At 43.3% G+C, this 17976-nt stretch overlaps 3 protein-coding genes across 4 annotated transcripts in view; 2 read left to right on the plus strand and 1 right to left on the minus strand.

The window, feature by feature from the left end:
• Positions 1-200: 200 nt before the first annotated feature.
• On the minus strand, positions 201-3304 carry LOC121601249. Its single transcript, XM_041930067.1, has 2 exons — positions 3116-3304; positions 201-3016 (listed from the first exon to the last, which is right to left on the minus strand). Exons 1-2 carry the CDS (start codon positions 3149-3151, stop codon positions 1439-1441), a joined length of 1614 nt encoding a protein of 537 aa, XP_041786001.1. The 5' UTR covers positions 3152-3304; the 3' UTR covers positions 201-1438.
• A 290-nt stretch (positions 3305-3594) lies between these two features.
• LOC121601244 (inositol polyphosphate 5-phosphatase E-like) lies at positions 3595-9970 on the plus strand. Its single transcript, XM_041930060.1, has 4 exons — positions 3595-3680; positions 3751-6796; positions 6879-7141; positions 7209-9970. The coding sequence occupies exons 2-4, from the start codon at positions 4634-4636 to the stop codon at positions 7315-7317; spliced, it is 2535 nt and encodes an 844-aa protein (XP_041785994.1). The 5' UTR covers positions 3595-3680; positions 3751-4633; the 3' UTR covers positions 7318-9970.
• A 417-nt stretch (positions 9971-10387) lies between these two features.
• Positions 10388-17976, plus strand: part of LOC121601245 (LIM/homeobox protein Lhx3-like) — a 30507-nt gene continuing 22918 nt past the window's right edge. Inside the window, exons 1-2 of one of the 2 annotated variants that reach the window (XM_041930062.1) lie at positions 10388-11698; positions 13174-13297. In XM_041930062.1, the coding sequence (XP_041785996.1) occupies positions 13288-13297 (10 nt within the window). In that variant the 5' untranslated portion in view covers positions 10388-11698; positions 13174-13287. The remainder of the gene's footprint in view (positions 11699-13173; positions 13298-17976) is intronic. The other variant, XM_041930061.1, reaches the window with a different exon arrangement.

A 17976-nucleotide genomic window follows, 5' to 3' on the forward strand; every position in this document is an offset into this window, starting at 1 on the left:
GATTGCGAAGCCGATTCTGATTTCGAAGGATTATTATTCCAGAGCCGATTATTATTCCGGAGCCAATTCCGAAGCCGATTCCGGAACTATTTCCGGAGCTGATTTCGGAATCGATTCCGAAATTTGATTCCCGACCTACTATCCGCAATCTGATTCCAAAAAAAAAAACTTAAGAGTTAGCCGGAATCCATTCCAACGAAAATTTTATTTTTCCCATCACTATTCGCGACTATAGCAAAGTTTACTCCCTATTTCGACAACGGTCCTGTAGATTCAAACTAACACATCTTTTCGCCAGTAATAAGTAATATTTATTTAACAAAAGAAGCTTTATGTTGGAAACGCCATTGCGCTACCGTCGCTGACAAAGCGTCCATCGAAAAGACATATTTCATTGAGACATTTACTTTTTTTTTTTCTATTTATCATTTGTTTGCCATAAGTACCAATTTTGTATCATTGATGCAAAACGAATGATTCTTATATATATTTACCCTTGAAAAACTTGCAGATACTTGGAGATACATTTGCAAACCGGATCAAGCGAGAAATTGTTAAAATGTGAGTTCAATCCAGCAATGCATGTACGGTTGAATTAGGAAACGCGCGCAATGTTGTGTTTAAATTGTTCCTTATATACCACACTACATTTAAAACGTACAAAACACTCCACACAGTATTACTAACATGAATCGCGTATTATTACCTAGACGAGTGTGCTGCCGCTTTGCTTCCGATGACCGTTTGAAGCTGGTCTTTGCTATCTTTGTCAGATACGAAATACTTATGACTATTCATCGCACCAGGCCACGATTCCCGAAACTCGTGAGAAAAGCAGTCTATCAAGTACTACGTTACAGTAAAGTACCTTTTCGTCGCTCACAATGGCACACACACGCAATCAAAAAAGCATTTGAATGAGGGGAAGGGGGGAAGGATGGTTTCGTACATTGAACAATGGAATGTGGACAATCGGCATAAGATACCTCTGGGTGGAAAAATAAGGAAAATTAATTCATTACACCCTGTTAAGTAAACCCAGCAATACAAACTAATCGATAGTTTAGTAAATATTTAAGAAAAGAAGAAGAAAAACATATAAAATAAACCACAGACACATCTATCAAACCTACACCCATAGCAAAATATGTGCAAATAATAGGAGTGAAAAGGGCAATGAAATCGTTATATCAGCATTTTAAAAGGAAAATTCAAACTCTTGACGAGGGCGCACGGTTGGTGAATATCGAAAGACACTCCCTCTGAACCCTAGTCAGTTTTTCCTCACTCTCTAACCCAAACTATATCGAACCTAAATAATCACAGACAATAATCATCAGCAACTGTAATCGCACAGATAATAAAGGTAAAAACACTTGTATGGAACATTTACCGACAGGAAAATTTTCACGAAACATTCCTCCTCTTCCTAATAATCCTAGTCGTGAATTTTGCTAAACTCTAGCATTTCCGCATTTTGAAACGGTTCCGTTTCGGCTTCGGAGATTATTTGTTTCAGCCATTGCTGAATCTGCATCGTGTGTTCCTTCGTTTTGCCCGCCCCGGCATTCGCTAGTGTGGCCAACCCGCTTGGCATGCCGTACAGCTCGCCCAACACAAACGAAAGGCTCTTCTCGCACATCGAGGAAGGCATATCCAGCATCTGCCGTAGTTCCTGCTCTGACAGTGGAATGTTGAGGTTCGTTTCCGGCTCGGCTGGGCCACTCGGGGCGACGATGCTGCTGCTGCTGCTGCTGCTATTCGAGACGCCGTCCGTTTCGTTGGACGGTTGTTTCGAGTTGGAAAGCGTTTCATTGGTCGCAGATGATAGTGAGCGGTCCGAGACGGACGAACTCATCACGGCAGGCTGTGATTTTACGCCTCCGCATCCTGTCCCACCGCCCAGCTTCGTCTTTAGTATATGGTTGCGTAGGATTTTGTTCTCCGTTATGAGCCGCTTGTAGAAGCCACACTCCGGACTGCCTTCCTCGGAAGGTCCCTGATCCACGCCCGAAGTCTTCGGTACCGCGTGTTCCTTTTCCCTCATTTGGGGTCGCTCCGAACAGGAGTTGATCGTCAGATTGGTGACGTTTTTAAGGTTTATCGTACTGCCACAACTGTTCATCGTAACGTGATTTACGTTTTTCATACGCTTGTCCACCGCCGCTTTGCAGGCGGCAGACGATTCGTGCACGTTTCCTTCGGAATCGGTGCTGGTGGTGGTATTGCTGGGTACAATCAGTCCATCCGTTTGTGAGGCTTTCGGTATCATGCGCTGAGGCGGCAGCGAAAGTGAAATCAACTTTTCCCCATCACGCGACACATTGCGACCATGTTTGGCGTTGCCGTTGGATACGCTTCCCTGCAGGTTGTTGTTACTACCATCGTCCTGCTGCTGTTCACCTTGAAAGGAAAGCGAATCGAGCGGCGGCAGATCCGGTATGGAGCAACGACCCCTGTACAATCGGTGCGCTGTTGGGTCGATTTTACACACACGCAATGATTCTAGGCCATCGTTTGTCGGTTCGTCGGCGGTAGCTACATCCAGGAACGCTTTCGGCATGCCAATCGTTCGGTCGATCAGCTCACGACTCTCGCTCAACGTGAGATTTATAATTGATTCGCGTACCATCTCGGCACTGTCCTTGATGAGACTGCGATTGTTGAAGAACTCCACCACAATCTCCTCGCTCTCGGGATTGCGCTCGTCATCCGCACCCTGGCGGCAGCTTTTATGCATCAGATCGTGATCGTTCGAAGGCAGAATGTAGTCCTCGTTCTCGTACGGTTCCTTCTGGAGGATTACGTTAAAATTGTCGATATTGTACCTGCCGTACGTGCGGATGCGTCCGACCAGTTCATCCTCACCGTCCCCCAGAAAGCGGATGCTATCGTACTCGAACGTGATGTGCTGCGCCTGCTGCACCACTACGGTCAGCTGTCTCAGCAGCAGCTTCTCTCGCAGATCAATCGCTTTGCGCAATCGATCGAAAGAATCCGTAACGTTTTGTTTCAACTAATGAAGGGAAAATTAGCCAGAGAGCCAGGAAAAAAAATATACACGCATAAAATTCTCAATATCCCCCAGGGTCACGCCATCTTCCAGCATGTGTACCTTTTCGAAAAACGCATTGTTTCTGTTGATGTCCATTCTTACAGATTCGATGCCGTAAGGGAATGATGCCAAACGGGAATGATATTCCCCGCAGGACGAGGGCAATTTGGAAACGCAAACTACAAACTATTTTCACTATCTAACTCTCGTCTCTGGCTGCATGAACACCACTTTTTATTTTCGTTTCGATTGTTTATATTCTGTCAAGGTAACGAGCTGCACAGCTGTCAGTTACGCCAGGAGCCAGCACAAAGGGCGCTTCGTTTTTGTCGCGAAAATTTGACTTTTTTATTTTTTTTCCCGAAGAATTCATGATTTTACAGTATGTTTGGAGTGTTCAGATTATAATTTCAATGCTGTCCCATCTTCTAATGTTAGTTTTCAATAAATATTTGAAAATTATTTCCAACATTTGGCATATCCTTTTTTCGCAATGTCAACCCCATCTGACAGATGAAGTAAATAAATAATCCTGAAAAAAAACGGGCAATCATCTGTACCGGGTGGCTGGCTGTACGGGGGTGGTGATTCTTTCCGGTCGAACGAAGCAATTCACGGTTACTGTGTGCGCAATAGCAAGAAGGAAGCGAGCTCGGGTTCATTGTAACTTACTTTACAATACTGTCTGCTTTCAGAAATGTGAACAATCCCGTGGAGTGCGTTGTTTTAATTGCTTTTGTTTACCTCGGGCTGGAGACTCCCGATAGCGCTCCTGTTTGGCACGAAAGCTTCAAGGATAATTTGCCATCCCGACACCACCGTCGTCGAAGTACGTTCAGTGCTGTTACTACGTCATCGTCATAATCTACTAGGGGGGTTTTCACCTGATTTAGCAATGATGTAAATGAGCGAAAGCATCCCCCTCAACACCACCGCCGGATATCGCTTCTACTGCAGCGAAACGGTATTTGTTCTGTTTCAGGATGAATGCACCGTGTCGGAGAATTGTCGGTAGACACGGCAATCACAACAACGCCGATGATGATGACGATGATGCATGAAGCAGCATCACCCGCGTCACCATTTACACCTGGTACGATGTCAGTAGCACACGATCGAGACCGAGAGCGCGTATACTCCTCTTGCTACTGCTGCATGTCTCCGTCATTTCATGCGGCCGATAGAGGCGTATCATCGTCACCATCACCATCAGCTTCATCATATAAATCAAGGGCACAGCATACGAGTGGACCGTCCGTTTGGTGGCTAAAAATAAATAACAATGCAGGGAGAGCATTGCCACAGTACCCGTCGTCGTGGATGTCGTCGTCGTCGTTGTTGCTGCCGTGGTGGCCATGAACGTCAGCTTGCCGTAGTTCGTTACCAGCTGCAGTGGAACCCGATCGTTGCAGCCTTTTGCAGGACGTTCTTCGTGCGGGACGGGATGTTTACCGTCTTATATAACGACAGTGTGTGCAGTGCAAGCGACAGCGTGTATGGACGATCGTGTTGAGCGCCTCCAGCGCCTTGCGTACGAGAAAGTATAGGATATCGTTTGGTTTAGTTCGTTTGTTCACAATGGATAAAACGGTCCCGGAGCCAAGTGCTTCGAAGCCTCCCGCCGCTGTGATGCATCCTAATAGCAGTAGCAGTGGTCCGAGCGTTACAGCAAGTGGAAAGGGCAAACGACCATTTCTTGGTTTACTCTCGAAACGCTCGTCACGTGTTGAGCCGCAGCGATGCTCGGAGAGCGAAGACGAGCAGCAAACGTTCGACAGTGGGTCGAGCTTTAGTCTGGTCGGGAATCATCATACCGCTCCCGCAACACAACCAAATGCATTGCGGAAAGCGACAACAGCAAACAATAGCAGCAGCAGCAGCAGCAGCAGCAACAACAACAACAACAACAACAACAATAACCACAACAACCGCAACAACAGTAGTAGCAAAAGCAATGGAGGCACCGTTACCGCTACGAACACATCAACCAGCAGCGCAAGCCAGCGGCAAGATTCGTCTAACCCGAGTGATACCAACTCGTACCAGCTGCTCTCGACGTCATCGACGACGACTACTACCACCACGACCTCGTCGACCGGGCCGGAGGGTTCAGCGGTGACGAAAATACCGACCGCTGTACGAAAGCGTGACGCGTCCTCTACCCGACTCTCGCTCGGCAATCGTTTGAGCAATTACGTAGCAGGAGCAAATAACACATCCGCCAGCACTGGCGGCGGAGCAGGCGGACAGTTCAATCTCTGCTGCTCGATCGACGAGGCGATCGTGAAATCACCGCCGCGCAATCGATACTCGCATCCGGCGACGGGCAGCTGCTGTGCCGGTAGTGATTCGTACGATCTCGAGATGCAGCAGCGTCGGCAGCAGCTGAAGCTGGAGCTAACTGCCAAGACGTGCACCAGCTATCCGATCGAAAAGTCGAGCCCGTTGCGCCACCGGCGACCGCTGGAAGTGGGCCCGCGGGTGGAAACACCCCAGGAAGAGGAGGACGTAAGCGGGCGCAGCCCGAAGGCAAACGTGTCGCTCGTGAACAATCGCGTCGTAACGAAACCGATCGTTTTCCGCGAGTACCAGAACCACACGCAGCGCGCCATCATGTCCAGCAAGTCACGGTTCAAGGAGCGCTTTCTTCCACCGCTGCATCGCTGCAACATGGACGGGTACGAAAAGATGGAACAGCACTACAGCTCGCCGAACATTGCCGAAAAGGAAGACGATCTGCTGCTGCCCGGTGGGTGCGATTCGCTCGATCAGCACGAATCGCGCAAATCCATGTCGTTCGACATGGTACCGACCGGTGCAGTCGGCGACGGCGGGACGGACGAGTCTGACGCGGGCGTAAAGGGACCGCCGGGCTCGGCCGATTCCCTCGCCCGGCAGGCCCTGATGGCTGCCCACGTGCTCAACTTGATACCGGCGGAAAAGGCACGCCAGCGCAACTTTCTGCACGGCCGGCTCGGTTCTACGTCGCTGCTGGGTGCAACGGAGCTGGACAAAATACTTCCCACCCGCGAGGTTACCATCTTTATCGGCACGTGGAACATGAACGGCCAAAGTCCGCCGCGCCAGATGAACGATTTTGTGCTGCCGACAGCACTCGAGCACGTGCCCGATATTATTGTGTTCGGTACGCAAGAGTCCTGCTCGGAGCGGTTCGAGTGGGAGGTGACACTGCAGGAAACGCTCGGCCCATCCCACATTCTGCTACATTCCACCAGCCTCGGTACGCTCCATTTGGCCGCCTTCATCCGGCGCGACTTGATTTGGTTCTGCTCGGAACCGGAAGACGCCTGTCTGTCGGTGCGGCCCGGTACAGCCTTCCGCACGAAGGGTGCGGTGGCGATCTCGTTCTGCCTGTTTGGCACTTCGTTCCTGTTTGTAACGTCCCATCTGACAGCCCACCAGCAGAAGGTGAAGGAGCGCGTGTCGGACGTGAAAAAGATCATACACGCGCTCGACCTGCCGCGCAATCTTACGGTGAAGCACCGGAACAAGGACGTCACGCAAAACTTTGACAGTGTGTACTGGTGTGGGGATTTAAACTTTCGGCTGAGCGAACCCCGCGACAAGCTGATGCAGTGGATCGAAACGACACAGTTCCCGCTGCCGGCCCACCTGCCGCACGGTTTTATGCACACGGATCAGCTCACCTCGGTGCTTTCGGACGGGGCTGCGTTTCGGGGATTCCGCGAGGCTAAAATTACCTTCCCACCTACGTACAAGGTATGGGCAAACGCTATTAACGAAATGTTCGCAGCGTTCATTTAACCTGTGTTTATTTCTATATATGTTTAATTTGTTTTAGTACGATCCCGGAACGCAGCGTTTCGATTCCTCCAGCAAGCAGCGTGCGCCCGCGTACACCGATCGTATCCTGTACAAATTTAAACCACTCCCGGTGACAACGGTGCATCGGCGGGGTTCAAATTTGCCACCAGGAGGCAAAATATCGCATCCTCCTTCTCCGGTCAAATGTATTGCGTATGATTCAGTGCAAAGCATCACCTCGTCCGATCACAAACCGGTATGGGCACTGTTCCGGAATATCATTCGACCTGGCATTGACACGTAAGTAGTCGTCTTTTTTTGTATGTGATTCTTAGCAATGAACGGTCGAAATTTGCGCTTTTTTTAGCGTTCCATTAGCGGCAGGACTGTTTAACCGTGAAGTTTATTTGGAAGGCATGAAGCGGCGCTTGGACAATTCGGGAGCAGGCTCATCTGCCGTGTGCAATATTCAATGACGCCGGCTGTTTGACCGTTAAAGGTAAGAAAAGATACGTAAGAAAGGCTCGGTGGAAGATTGAGGAAAATTTTTTCAACAAGAGGATCGTAAGAGGACATTTTAGCGCGAAAACAAGCAGGGAATTTTAGTGGAACAATGAATTGATCAAACCAAGCGATTTGACAATGCGCAATGCTGGAGCTTACTATTGATAAGACATATATAGCTTCCACAGAGTAAAGTGTTAAAACTAGATCGAAACTCTACCATTACATAGAGCGGGCGTAAAATTAGTGGATGAATCGTATTGTGGTAAGGCATGCCGTATTGGCAGACTGATATGCGGCCCTTTAATTCCTTTACCAGCCACTAGTGCGCTTGAATACGATAAAAAATTTACTATGAGCATCAGTGTGAAGGTGTGAACATTAGCCACTTACATGAATTTTCTCACTCAACAGAAAGCCTTAAGTGTTCCTTCTCCATTTACTCTAGTCAGCGATGTGCAGTAAGTGTCTCGCACATGTAAATGCCATCGATCGCAACCACTAGTCATCTACTCGAGTGCACAGTTAACCGAGTAATACCAACCAAAAACAAATGATTCTCAAGGCTCATTGGCTCATTAGCTTAAACTAGGGAGTAAGTGTTTTAGCACGTTTGTGAGTGTATATGTGTGTATAGAAGCGTTACTAAAATACAATTGAGATCCAGAAACTGATATGGAACATAGCGGTAGGCATCAACTAGATGTGGTAAATGGTAATGACCGAACTGCAGAATAGATTGCCAGTGACTGTAGCGAGTAAAAAGACAAAAGAAAACCTTGTAGCCTTTCTCTGTAGTTTAGATTGATTAGAAAATGTATACACTATACCTGCAGTAAGTAACGCAGAGTGGAAAGGTTTATAGCACTAGACTAGAATCGTGATGTGTTCCGATAAGTGTTTGAGAAGTGAAGGGTACTTAACCATTTCGAGTAACTGAAAGACAAACTAACTGTTCCTATCCTAGCTGGCTGGTGGGAAGCAATTAGTAGTGCATATTTCGAATCAGCTTTCAGACCGTGCATCTCACACAACTTCAGAGGCTGAACATACATATCTAATACACTAGAAAACGTCAATTCGATGCTAGGATCGATTAACTTTTTTTTTACTACAGCTTTACTTCTTTGCGCAGAAAACCATTGACAATTTACGCGAGAACGTTATATGTTTATTATATTTATATCAGTTGTGATCTTAAAAACACGGTTCTAGTCATCAGATTTAGTGGATAACATTTAATTCATATGGTTTTTGTTTTTAGTAATTTTTATTCATTTGCTTCTTTATATCTTCTATTACGTGTTTACTGATTCATTTATAGATTTGTTTCGCTACTTATGGAACTTTTGAGTTGATTTTATCTTTTAATTTTGTTATTTTTTTTAACGCTACATAAGATAACATACTATAAGCATGATCATTCATTTGAAACTAGTTTGGCAATAATATAATCTGGAAAAGTTGTATCTTAAGCTTTCAAATCGCTAGTTAAGAAAAATGTTCCACAAATAGGAACTTGGTGTGATAGCTCATGTAGTAGTAGATTGATTTTTCGTAACAAAACAATATACACCTGTATGAAACCTCTACACTCCTATATGATACAATACTGTAGATCAGCTGAAAGCGAGATTCATATTCTTAATACCAGTAGCGATCGTGTTCGACCTGAGCCTACCAACCCAACTATCTCGAATAGTGAAGGAGCGAAGAACTTTCTTATTCCTGTGCCTTTTGCTGTTTTACAAAACAACATATACGACGCTCACTGGCGGTTGAGCAAAAACCGAGCTATTAACAAACATCAACATCAGTTGTCAGACTAGTCCCATGACACAATATTGGAATGGCGAAGTTTATGGTCGTACTTTAAAACAACATAATCATCCTGGCCGCTTATAAACAATATATTCGATTATTATCATGTTCCACTAACGATGCATGCATTCCTTTATACATTCTCCAACGGGAATCGGCCCTTGAATGAGTGAAAACATAGCGTTCAACTACTACACGATTGGAAATGGTTTTGTGTTCTACCAGTAGTTCACATATTTGGCATATGGGTATTAGAAGTGTAGAATACCATACATCTCTAACGAAAGTACTTTAAGTTTATCCAGTTCCAAGGACATCAGTTTCATAAACAAACAACCACAAAAACCATCCATTCCCTTGTGTGCTGGTCAGCTTAGTATAAACGTGTGAATGACAATTCATAAAATTCATCCAATTCTCAACGCTACCAGATAGGTGATCTTAACTGAACACAAAAAAGGCTATATAATATACAAATACATCTCTAAGGCTTCTCAAATGGGAATTGTATCGATATCTTCCAACTGCGTTATGGATTAGCAGAAATGTAAACAAAAGAAAACTATCTCATAACGTGCAGTAAAAAAGAACAAATACCAGTTTTATAGCATCTAAGAAAGTGTACTCAAGTAGCGCTCTTCTTGGCACACAGCAGAACTCGGTGCCATCGGAGTTAAACTATGGCTCTCTAGGTTAAGTAGCAATAGTAATGCATCTCAAAAGAACCAGCTCATCTTGATCAGCAATGAATGTACGAATAAAAGCAAATATCAAATCAGTGATGAAACGCTGATTTCTTTTACCATTTTCATTCTTCTCTAAAACATAGCGTACTACTGCTTTCCCTTTTTTTTACCAAACTTACACTAATATCACTAGAACACATGCTAAATGTGGGAGAGCATTAGAATGTTGTTGCATTGCAATTATTCAAATGTTCCAACTAACTGAGCAGCAGGAACGTACGCAGCTAAAAGAACGCGGCCATTGCAAACGCGCCATCTAGTGACGATTTTGGTGATGCATCCGCACAAGCCCCGCCTTCTTTTTCGCTCATCCGCCATTTTTGTTCTCAAGGCGTTTCTCCGTTCACTCTTTTTTCCCCCACGCAATGTTGAGAATTTTTATTCCTCGTGCTTCTCGTTGTTTTTCTCGGGTAAAAACTGCGTTTACTTGTAACAAAACGTCCCGTCTCATGTATCGCAAGCTTGGCGGCTTATCCATTTTATTGTGATACTTCACGGTGTTCGTTTGACTACTTCACTTCCCCTTCAATTTCTTCCCCTAATCAGCCAATGTTTCAGTAGCTGAAAAACTGTGCTTTTCCATCGAAAAAGAATTCCTTCATGATGACAAGATAACGCTTGCTACCCCAGCCAGCACTTGCTACCTACAACCAACATATACGGTGAAGACACGGTTTCCCCTTGTGTTGCTGTGTGTCAGCCACCAGCAAAGCATCCTAACCTCACACTGAACAAGCCTTATGTGTACGCCGAACCAGACCACTGCACACGACCGATGCGCTTGTTTACTAGACACAAAACGAAGCCAATCGTAGGATTCGCTGGCAGATGGATCAGCAGTCACCTTGTGTGTTCTGGCAAGGACCGTAGCGTTGATGGTGTTGGATGCAAACTGTAGTAGTAGTGGCCGTAGTGGTGGTAGTGGTGCATGCGTCTGTACGAGAACATCGGAAACATATCCAGAGATCTTTCGTCTTTCGATGCGGGATTAGTGCATCGTTATGAAGAATCGCCAGTAACATAACCTCTCTTTTGGGGCAGATACGCGGAAACAGAATTCATGCCTCCGCGGTAAACGTCCGTGCATGGGTGTGCTGCTGAGTTCGTTAAAGATTTTCCCAAACTAAAGCTTCCCGTACACAAGTGACATCAGTGAGAAGCAAAAACAAAGAAACTGTGATATTTGTTGGTTAAAAAAACAGCAAATCCACTTCCAAATGTGTCTGTTTGGATTGAATTTCTTTGAAGGCTCGTGGAAGCATATGGGAAGCAACATGATGTATAGGAGACTTCCATTCCATTCCGACGCTAACTAGATTGCATCCAATGACAACCAAACCGCACACGAAACGAACGGAATAACAATCCATAACGTTAACGTATGGCTGAACAGTTTCCGTGTCAGTTGAGTCCATTTTCAGCACGAAAGTCACTGCAAGCAGTTGTGAGGCCATTGTCAGAATTTATTACTAGTGCATCATTGTTGGGGTGGGATTTTTGAGGCAGAAATATGTGTGTTACTAAGGCGTGTGAGGTGTATTGGACAAGCAAGTGGTTGGAGTGGATGCAAATGTAATGAGAAAAATAATAACCAACAGCATTTACCAGGAGAACTTGTAAAATTGTAAGTGATCGATTGTTTGTGCGAAACAATCCAATGGGTGAAAATTGAGTGAAGCAAGAAGTTGGTGCAATATCGTATCAATTGTGCGCACGCCATCGATACAACCCTTCCTCACATGTGATACCGGGAAAATGATCGATCAGCAGCCGAAGTTATCATACTGTAAGTTAATTTATGTATGTTTGCGTTAGATAGACTCTGTACATTATTGAGCTTACATGGCGTGTTTGATGCAAACAGTTCAACGAAGTGGTGATATTGCAAATACCGTCGGTAAAGCAAGGACATATTCAACCTTGTAATAGCATCTGTGTGTTGCATTGTACACGAATCAACGAATTGTAATCATTGCTTATTGTATCAGATTATTGTGTCATTTTTGTTCTGGAGTAATGTTCTGTTTCTGATTTTTTTTTAAAGTTGTCTAATGTTATCTACTGCCCTGTAATGAAAAGACTCAATTAATTTATTCTAAGAATTTAATAACATCCTTGATCCAAGTGATTTGACACATCAATTGTCAAATGCCAAATAATTTTCCTTTTGATCGAATGTTTAAATTCATTTTTAAAGGTTTAAAAATGCTGTAATCAGTCAGAATCATTTCAAATTATTAATAAGGAGGCTAAAGCTACTTAGTATACCTAGTGATATTTTGGCTGAAAACCACGAGATTCGACTTACGCGATATTTTTCAGCCGTTTTCGGTCCCATTAACCGCGTATCTCGCGGACCGCCTGTATATTTAATTACTTATATCATAGATAATTTAGAGCTGAGTCAATTTAAAACATCAATACATTTTATATTTCCAGATATAATGGTATGTTTTTGCATATTTCTTCAAACTAGAGCGCACTGTTTTTGTTTCTTCTTTCATGGTACATGATATTGACCTTTTTTGTTGATAAATTCTAGTTTTTACACATTTTACATGAGCTGATGTTCAATATATGGTTCCATTTATTCGTATTGTGAGAATTTTTTTTTCTTGATTGCTTTCTTCATGCTCTTTTTTCTGATAATGGAAAATGCAATACATCTATTATACGGGCTTAATTGAAGTAATGAAAAGTAATGAAAAGAATGCAAAGTAATGAAAAGAATAATCTATTTTTGTCTAGCTTTAATTCGAAATTATTTCTTGCTTTGGCTTTTTGACTGGTTGGTAGGCAGTTTTCTTGGATTTTTAGATCCCTTCGCTGAGACTTCAAAAGCAATGTTGCTGTAAAGTATTCATCACTTTCGACAAACATGTGTTCAGAGTGTTTTAATTTATTCAACCTGCTCCTTACAATTTGCATGTGAAACCAAGCACAAAGCAGTATTTAATTACATTCAAATTCAAAACATCCTTCATAGTACGAAACTCCTCGCTGTATTTTTGCAAGTTATACAACAAAGTCTTTACTTTCTTTACAAAGCCGTCGTCTGCTGGTTATTCCAGCATCAGCATAAAAGTTGCGTATGTTGCTACTTATTTAGCATATTTTACTAATTTTGTCCACACGACTGGAACCATTGTATTTGATAAAGATTTTCGTGCAGGTTTTAGAACCATTCCATGTTCTTGTTTTGTGGAAGTAGAAATTCTGTCTCTCTTCTTATCTTGTTCTCTCTCTTTCTGTGTGGGCTAGGTTGGGTTGGCTCGTGCACGCAATACAAGGGAAACACGATATCCGTCACCTTTCGAACCACGAATCTGGAAGCATCTGGCGGAAGAATAAATCGATGGCAATAGGCAGACCGGAATGAGCGAAAGTAAGGGAGACAGTTTGGGAGGCGAAATAGCATCCTAAACGGAGACACTTGGTGACTATTCTATTATGCTTGCTTGCTCGCGTCCATATAAGGCTGCCCGGGTAGACCTCCTGAAGCGAACCCCCGCATCACCGTGTCAAGCTACACCCTTGCCTATTTCCTACGTTTTGTTCCGCCGGTAGTGGAGAGATTTATAACTTTGCGAAAGACAACGATGACGACGACTACTTCTGCTGCTGCTGCTGCTACTGCTTTCGCTGTCTCATTAAGAGCGACGAAACCGTCGGGACGGTGATGATGATCGCCCGATGGGGTTTTAACTCTTTTTCCAGGGAACTCTTTCGCCTCCATTGTCAGTGCGACCGATAGGGCCGACCGACGGCGCTCAGCCGGATGAAGGTGTTGATAGGAATAAATGTTACATAATGTTGAGCGAAATGTTTATTTAAGTATTTCTTCCTGTCGCGCGCCACATGTCGTCGCGCTGTCGTCGTCGCTCGGCAAAGATCGATGTGTTGGTGGCGGCTGGCGGTTGCACTGATTTGCTTTTGGACATGGGTACAGTGTTGTTGGCTTACTTTGACGTTGTATTCAGCTTTAAAGCAGTTTTATTATCAGGAAATATTATCTGGGCTGTGCATTTTCTAAAACTTGTGGAACTGGCAAAGGGTTAATAATTCTATCATTAAGAATTGAAATGATAATTAAGCAGTACAAGTTTTTTTTAGTATTTAAGTTATATCAAGATAATAATGTTAGCATGACGGCATGCATACATTTCAAGCTATAAATCCATAATAAGAAATTAACATTGGGAACTTCAAACAATACACAGCATTTAAAATTTCGATATGATGTCCTGACTTTATCCCACACAATTCATCATATAATCCTATAATTGTTTACATATATATAATTTGGTTTATTTAAACTTATTTTAACGAGATGATAAATCGTTATGAATCGAATATAAATCGATTATATAAATATTATTATTATATAAAAATAAATCGATAAATGAAAGCGATAATCGCTAATCGTCTATGCATTAAGCATGCAAATCGTAATGTCGCAACTATTGACTTTTAGATTGAATTTCACAAAATGTTATGCCTTTTCAATGAATTTTGAAGACACTTAGGATCGTGTTTTGAATCCTGTTAACATTTCATGTGACCGATTTAAACGTTCCGACCAGGCAAGTGAAATGCCAGCGACGCAAATGTAATTTATGCGAGAGTACGCTACATAATTACACTGCTTCTGGTTAGCCGTACAGAAGGGGAAGGCGTTGAGAGAAGGAGATACATTTCAACAGCGAACCCGAACCAAACCCGATGGTCCCTTTAATGGGTGCGAGGTGTTAACATTCTGCCATTTGCACGCATTCAAATTACCATGGACGAGCCGCGCTGCCTTCCAACGATACGAACCGTTCCTACCGGGGTATGAAGAGAAAACAAAAGAAAACAGCGTACTTTCTCCTCTAGCAAAACCCTCTCCCGCCATGCAACAGTCAGCCAGTACGCGTAGTAAACGGAAGGCAAGGTACGTACAAGGCTAGCGAAATTCTAACCGTTTGCCGGCATCAAAAGTTTTCGTTACGTCGAAAACAAACGAATTCCATAATTAACACCGAGCGATGAATAGTGAATGAGCTGTGAAATGAGACACGGTACACGCCGTCGCGGATGATGGTAGCGGGAGAGTGGGTTCAAGGTCTTCGGTAGAGAGGAGCCTTCAGTTGCCCATTGCAACAAGACATAGGACTTCTCTCGGATTTCCCTTCCCTGCTACCTGGTGCGTAATAACTAATTGATATGTGTGGAAAAACATGCTGACCATCTGAAAGACACAGTAGATTGAAAGGGTTAGGTGTGAAAACCATGCTATTATGGATGGTAAATAAACAGCGAATTGTGGCATTGTTGTGCTACGAATGAGGTGCAACATTAAACAAGTAACAATTAAACAACATCGAAAATTTAATGGTTCTCATTTATGTAAATGATGGAAATACGATTTATTATCTTCTACGTCTTATTTGGCACAACAACTTTAGTCAATCTAAGTCTTCCTAAGCCACTAATGAGCTTGGCTGTCTGTGAAATTTAGATGTATTCATAACAGGATAGTGAGGTCTACGTACGTTTGATGCAGACTATGACTTATTATGGTCCGTGCATTATTTGTTAAAGCTTATGCGAATCGATAAACCTATAGAACAAGGCCTTCTAGCGGCACCAAAACTTTAATAAAAAAAGTGGATTTAAATTTAAGAGAACATTAACAGCAATGCTCTGCATTAAAGCTGGAACCAAAATGAAAAATCAAGTGATCATAATGAATAAGGTGCCTAGCGGTTTACACTCGATGTAAACTGCCTAGCGGTTTAGGGAGCAGTTTAAAATATCCCAAGTAACAAAGCAGAGGTTTTATATTTTATTTTATTTGGGAATAACTAGGTTTACCGAACCATCTAGTTTCCTCTAAACAATTACTATAAACTTGTACTTAAAATTGGCTTATATGGCTTGACAAATCCACGCTTTAATTCCCTGCTACATGCATTTATATAGGGGATTGAAAATAGAAATCTATTAATATACAACTATTTCCAAACAGCAGGAAACATATCTAAAGCTTTCACAATATTTATCATTTATTTAAAATGTAGTAAAAGCCTCTTTCCCACTTTTACAACAAGAAACGGTAAAAACAATGTGAGTGGCAATATTGTCTGATGTGTAATTTTCTTTCAAGGTGTTAAAGTAGATAAGGTAAATGGTAAAGTAGATATGGAATTGTCATAAGAAAGAAGATCGCGGTTATAGCCCAAGTTACAACCATGGAAAATCACCCAAAACGCAAATCAGAAAAATAAGCTACCCTGAATAGCCTCAAGCTTCGTATTAAATATTGCATGACTATTTGCCTCAAGCAATCTGTTTCATTTCTGTGGTCTTATTGAAATTTGTTACATAAATTATACCGATATTTATGTATAACTATTGCAATGTGACATACTCTTTACGTTAACGCAGTTTTTCTTACATTTCTTGAAGGTCAAAGTCAAGATATTTTGTACAAATCTGTCGAAAGGATTGAATATTGTGTTCTTTAACTTTATTTAATTTAATTATAATAATAACGATTGTGAATAACTAGCTTTCTGTACAAAAATGTTTGATAAAAAAATCACTTTCATCATCAATTGCCGAAGAGAAAAGAATTCGCTACAGAGCAATAGCCTTAAACTATGCAACTAATGAATCAATCAATCAGACTATACTACTATGCCAGCCACCAAATAGCCTATGACGTTGAATCAGGTGCCTTTTTTCGTCCATTGTGCAAGTATCCCTTCACTTATTTTTCAATTCTTAGACTATTTTAGTAGGAAAAGCCAACATTTTTGATAATATCTTTCAGTTTCTCGAGAAATTTAAAGTAACAATTGTAAGAAAACGTTGTACATCACCCGATGCTTTAAAACAAATCCAGTAGAGACAGACAAAATCCATACAACATGCTATCGCTATTAGCTTCCCCTGTCTCGTTTGTTTAGGTTTCGCCAGTTCCGCAATCTAAGCCACCACCTAGGGTGAGATTAGTTCCGCCAAAATCTTACTACCGCTTACACACGGCACCACAGGGCACTCGCCCTCTACTGCCACGTTGTCCTAGTTTGAAAAAATGATAACAAAAAAAAAACAAATACATTCCTCCTTCCCTCGTTCAGCTGTTACCGCTCGTACAGCAAGTGCATCGATTTCCGGTTAACTTTAATATCGTGCGCCGTTTTACGCCTCGTTCACTGCGGACAGATTCTTGAACTGGCTGTCAGGAGAGGGAAGCCAAGGGAAGCCAAGTATACGGTGCGGAACGAAACACCACCAATACCACCCCAACCCAGAGAGAGAGAGAGAGAGAGAGAGGGGTCGCGGTTTGAGCCTCAGCTCACGGCGTGCCATTTATCCTTTCGGCTCGGCGTCAAACATACGCGGCGTATAGCGCTGGCGGTGGCAAAGGGACAGGGCAAGGAACTCAAATATGTTGCCTGTCTGTCCTGTCCGTCCGGTGTCTGCTGTCGGTCCCCTCCCGGGAGCCGGGTTTGCTGATGATAGAGGGCAAAATAATTCATCGCAGTGCGCGTCGGACGTGGCGACGTGATCCCTACTCTTCTGGTGCATGTCTTTTGTTACGCTGATGCGATTAGCATAAAAATGGTCACTGGTATGTGCATGCATAATTAGGATTCTTTGGGCGCGGGATGCGTCAGCCGGGCAATAAAAATAATAATAACCAAGAAGAAGATGCGGCATTGTTGCGTCAGGACCTTCGTTCGATCAGAAGCATTTACTTTGTTTTACTATTTTTTGCGCGAGTGTGTGCGTTGCAAGCCGCGCCAAACAAACCACCACTGACAGGGGAAGCTCGTCGTCATCATTCTACTGTCATTCTATTCTACCATCAACTCTACGGCTCCGTCGTTGGCCGAGAGGCGTAATTGTTTATGATCGATTAGTTCCGGCACTGTCAATGATAGGCACACCTCCCCTTGGCCCTTTCATCAAAGGGTGCTAAACTGTGAAAGCTAATCGGATAAATCCATCAAACGAACACCCGACCCACAGTATTGGAAGGGCGTAATGTGGCGCCGGACGAAAATCAGTCAC

The sequence above is a fragment of the Anopheles merus genome, unplaced genomic scaffold (genome assembly GCF_017562075.2).
Source record: "Anopheles merus strain MAF unplaced genomic scaffold, AmerM5.1 LNR4000047, whole genome shotgun sequence".
NCBI lineage: Eukaryota > Metazoa > Arthropoda > Insecta > Diptera > Culicidae > Anopheles > Anopheles merus.

Coding starts and splice junctions, on each gene's coding strand:
- LOC121601249 (XM_041930067.1), bottom strand. CDS start 3,151: ATGGACATCAACAGAAACAATGCGTTTTTCGAAAAG. Junction 3,017..3,115: donor ACAATGCGTTTTTCGAAAAG/GTACACATGCTG, acceptor TCCCTTCATTAG/TTGAAACAAAACGTTACGGA.
- LOC121601244 (XM_041930060.1), top strand. CDS start 4,634: ATGGATAAAACGGTCCCGGAGCCAAGTGCTTCGAAGCCTCCCGCCGCT. Junction 6,797..6,878: donor CCTTCCCACCTACGTACAAG/GTATGGGCAAAC, acceptor AATTTGTTTTAG/TACGATCCCGGAACGCAGCG. Junction 7,142..7,208: donor ATTCGACCTGGCATTGACAC/GTAAGTAGTCGT, acceptor CGCTTTTTTTAG/CGTTCCATTAGCGGCAGGAC.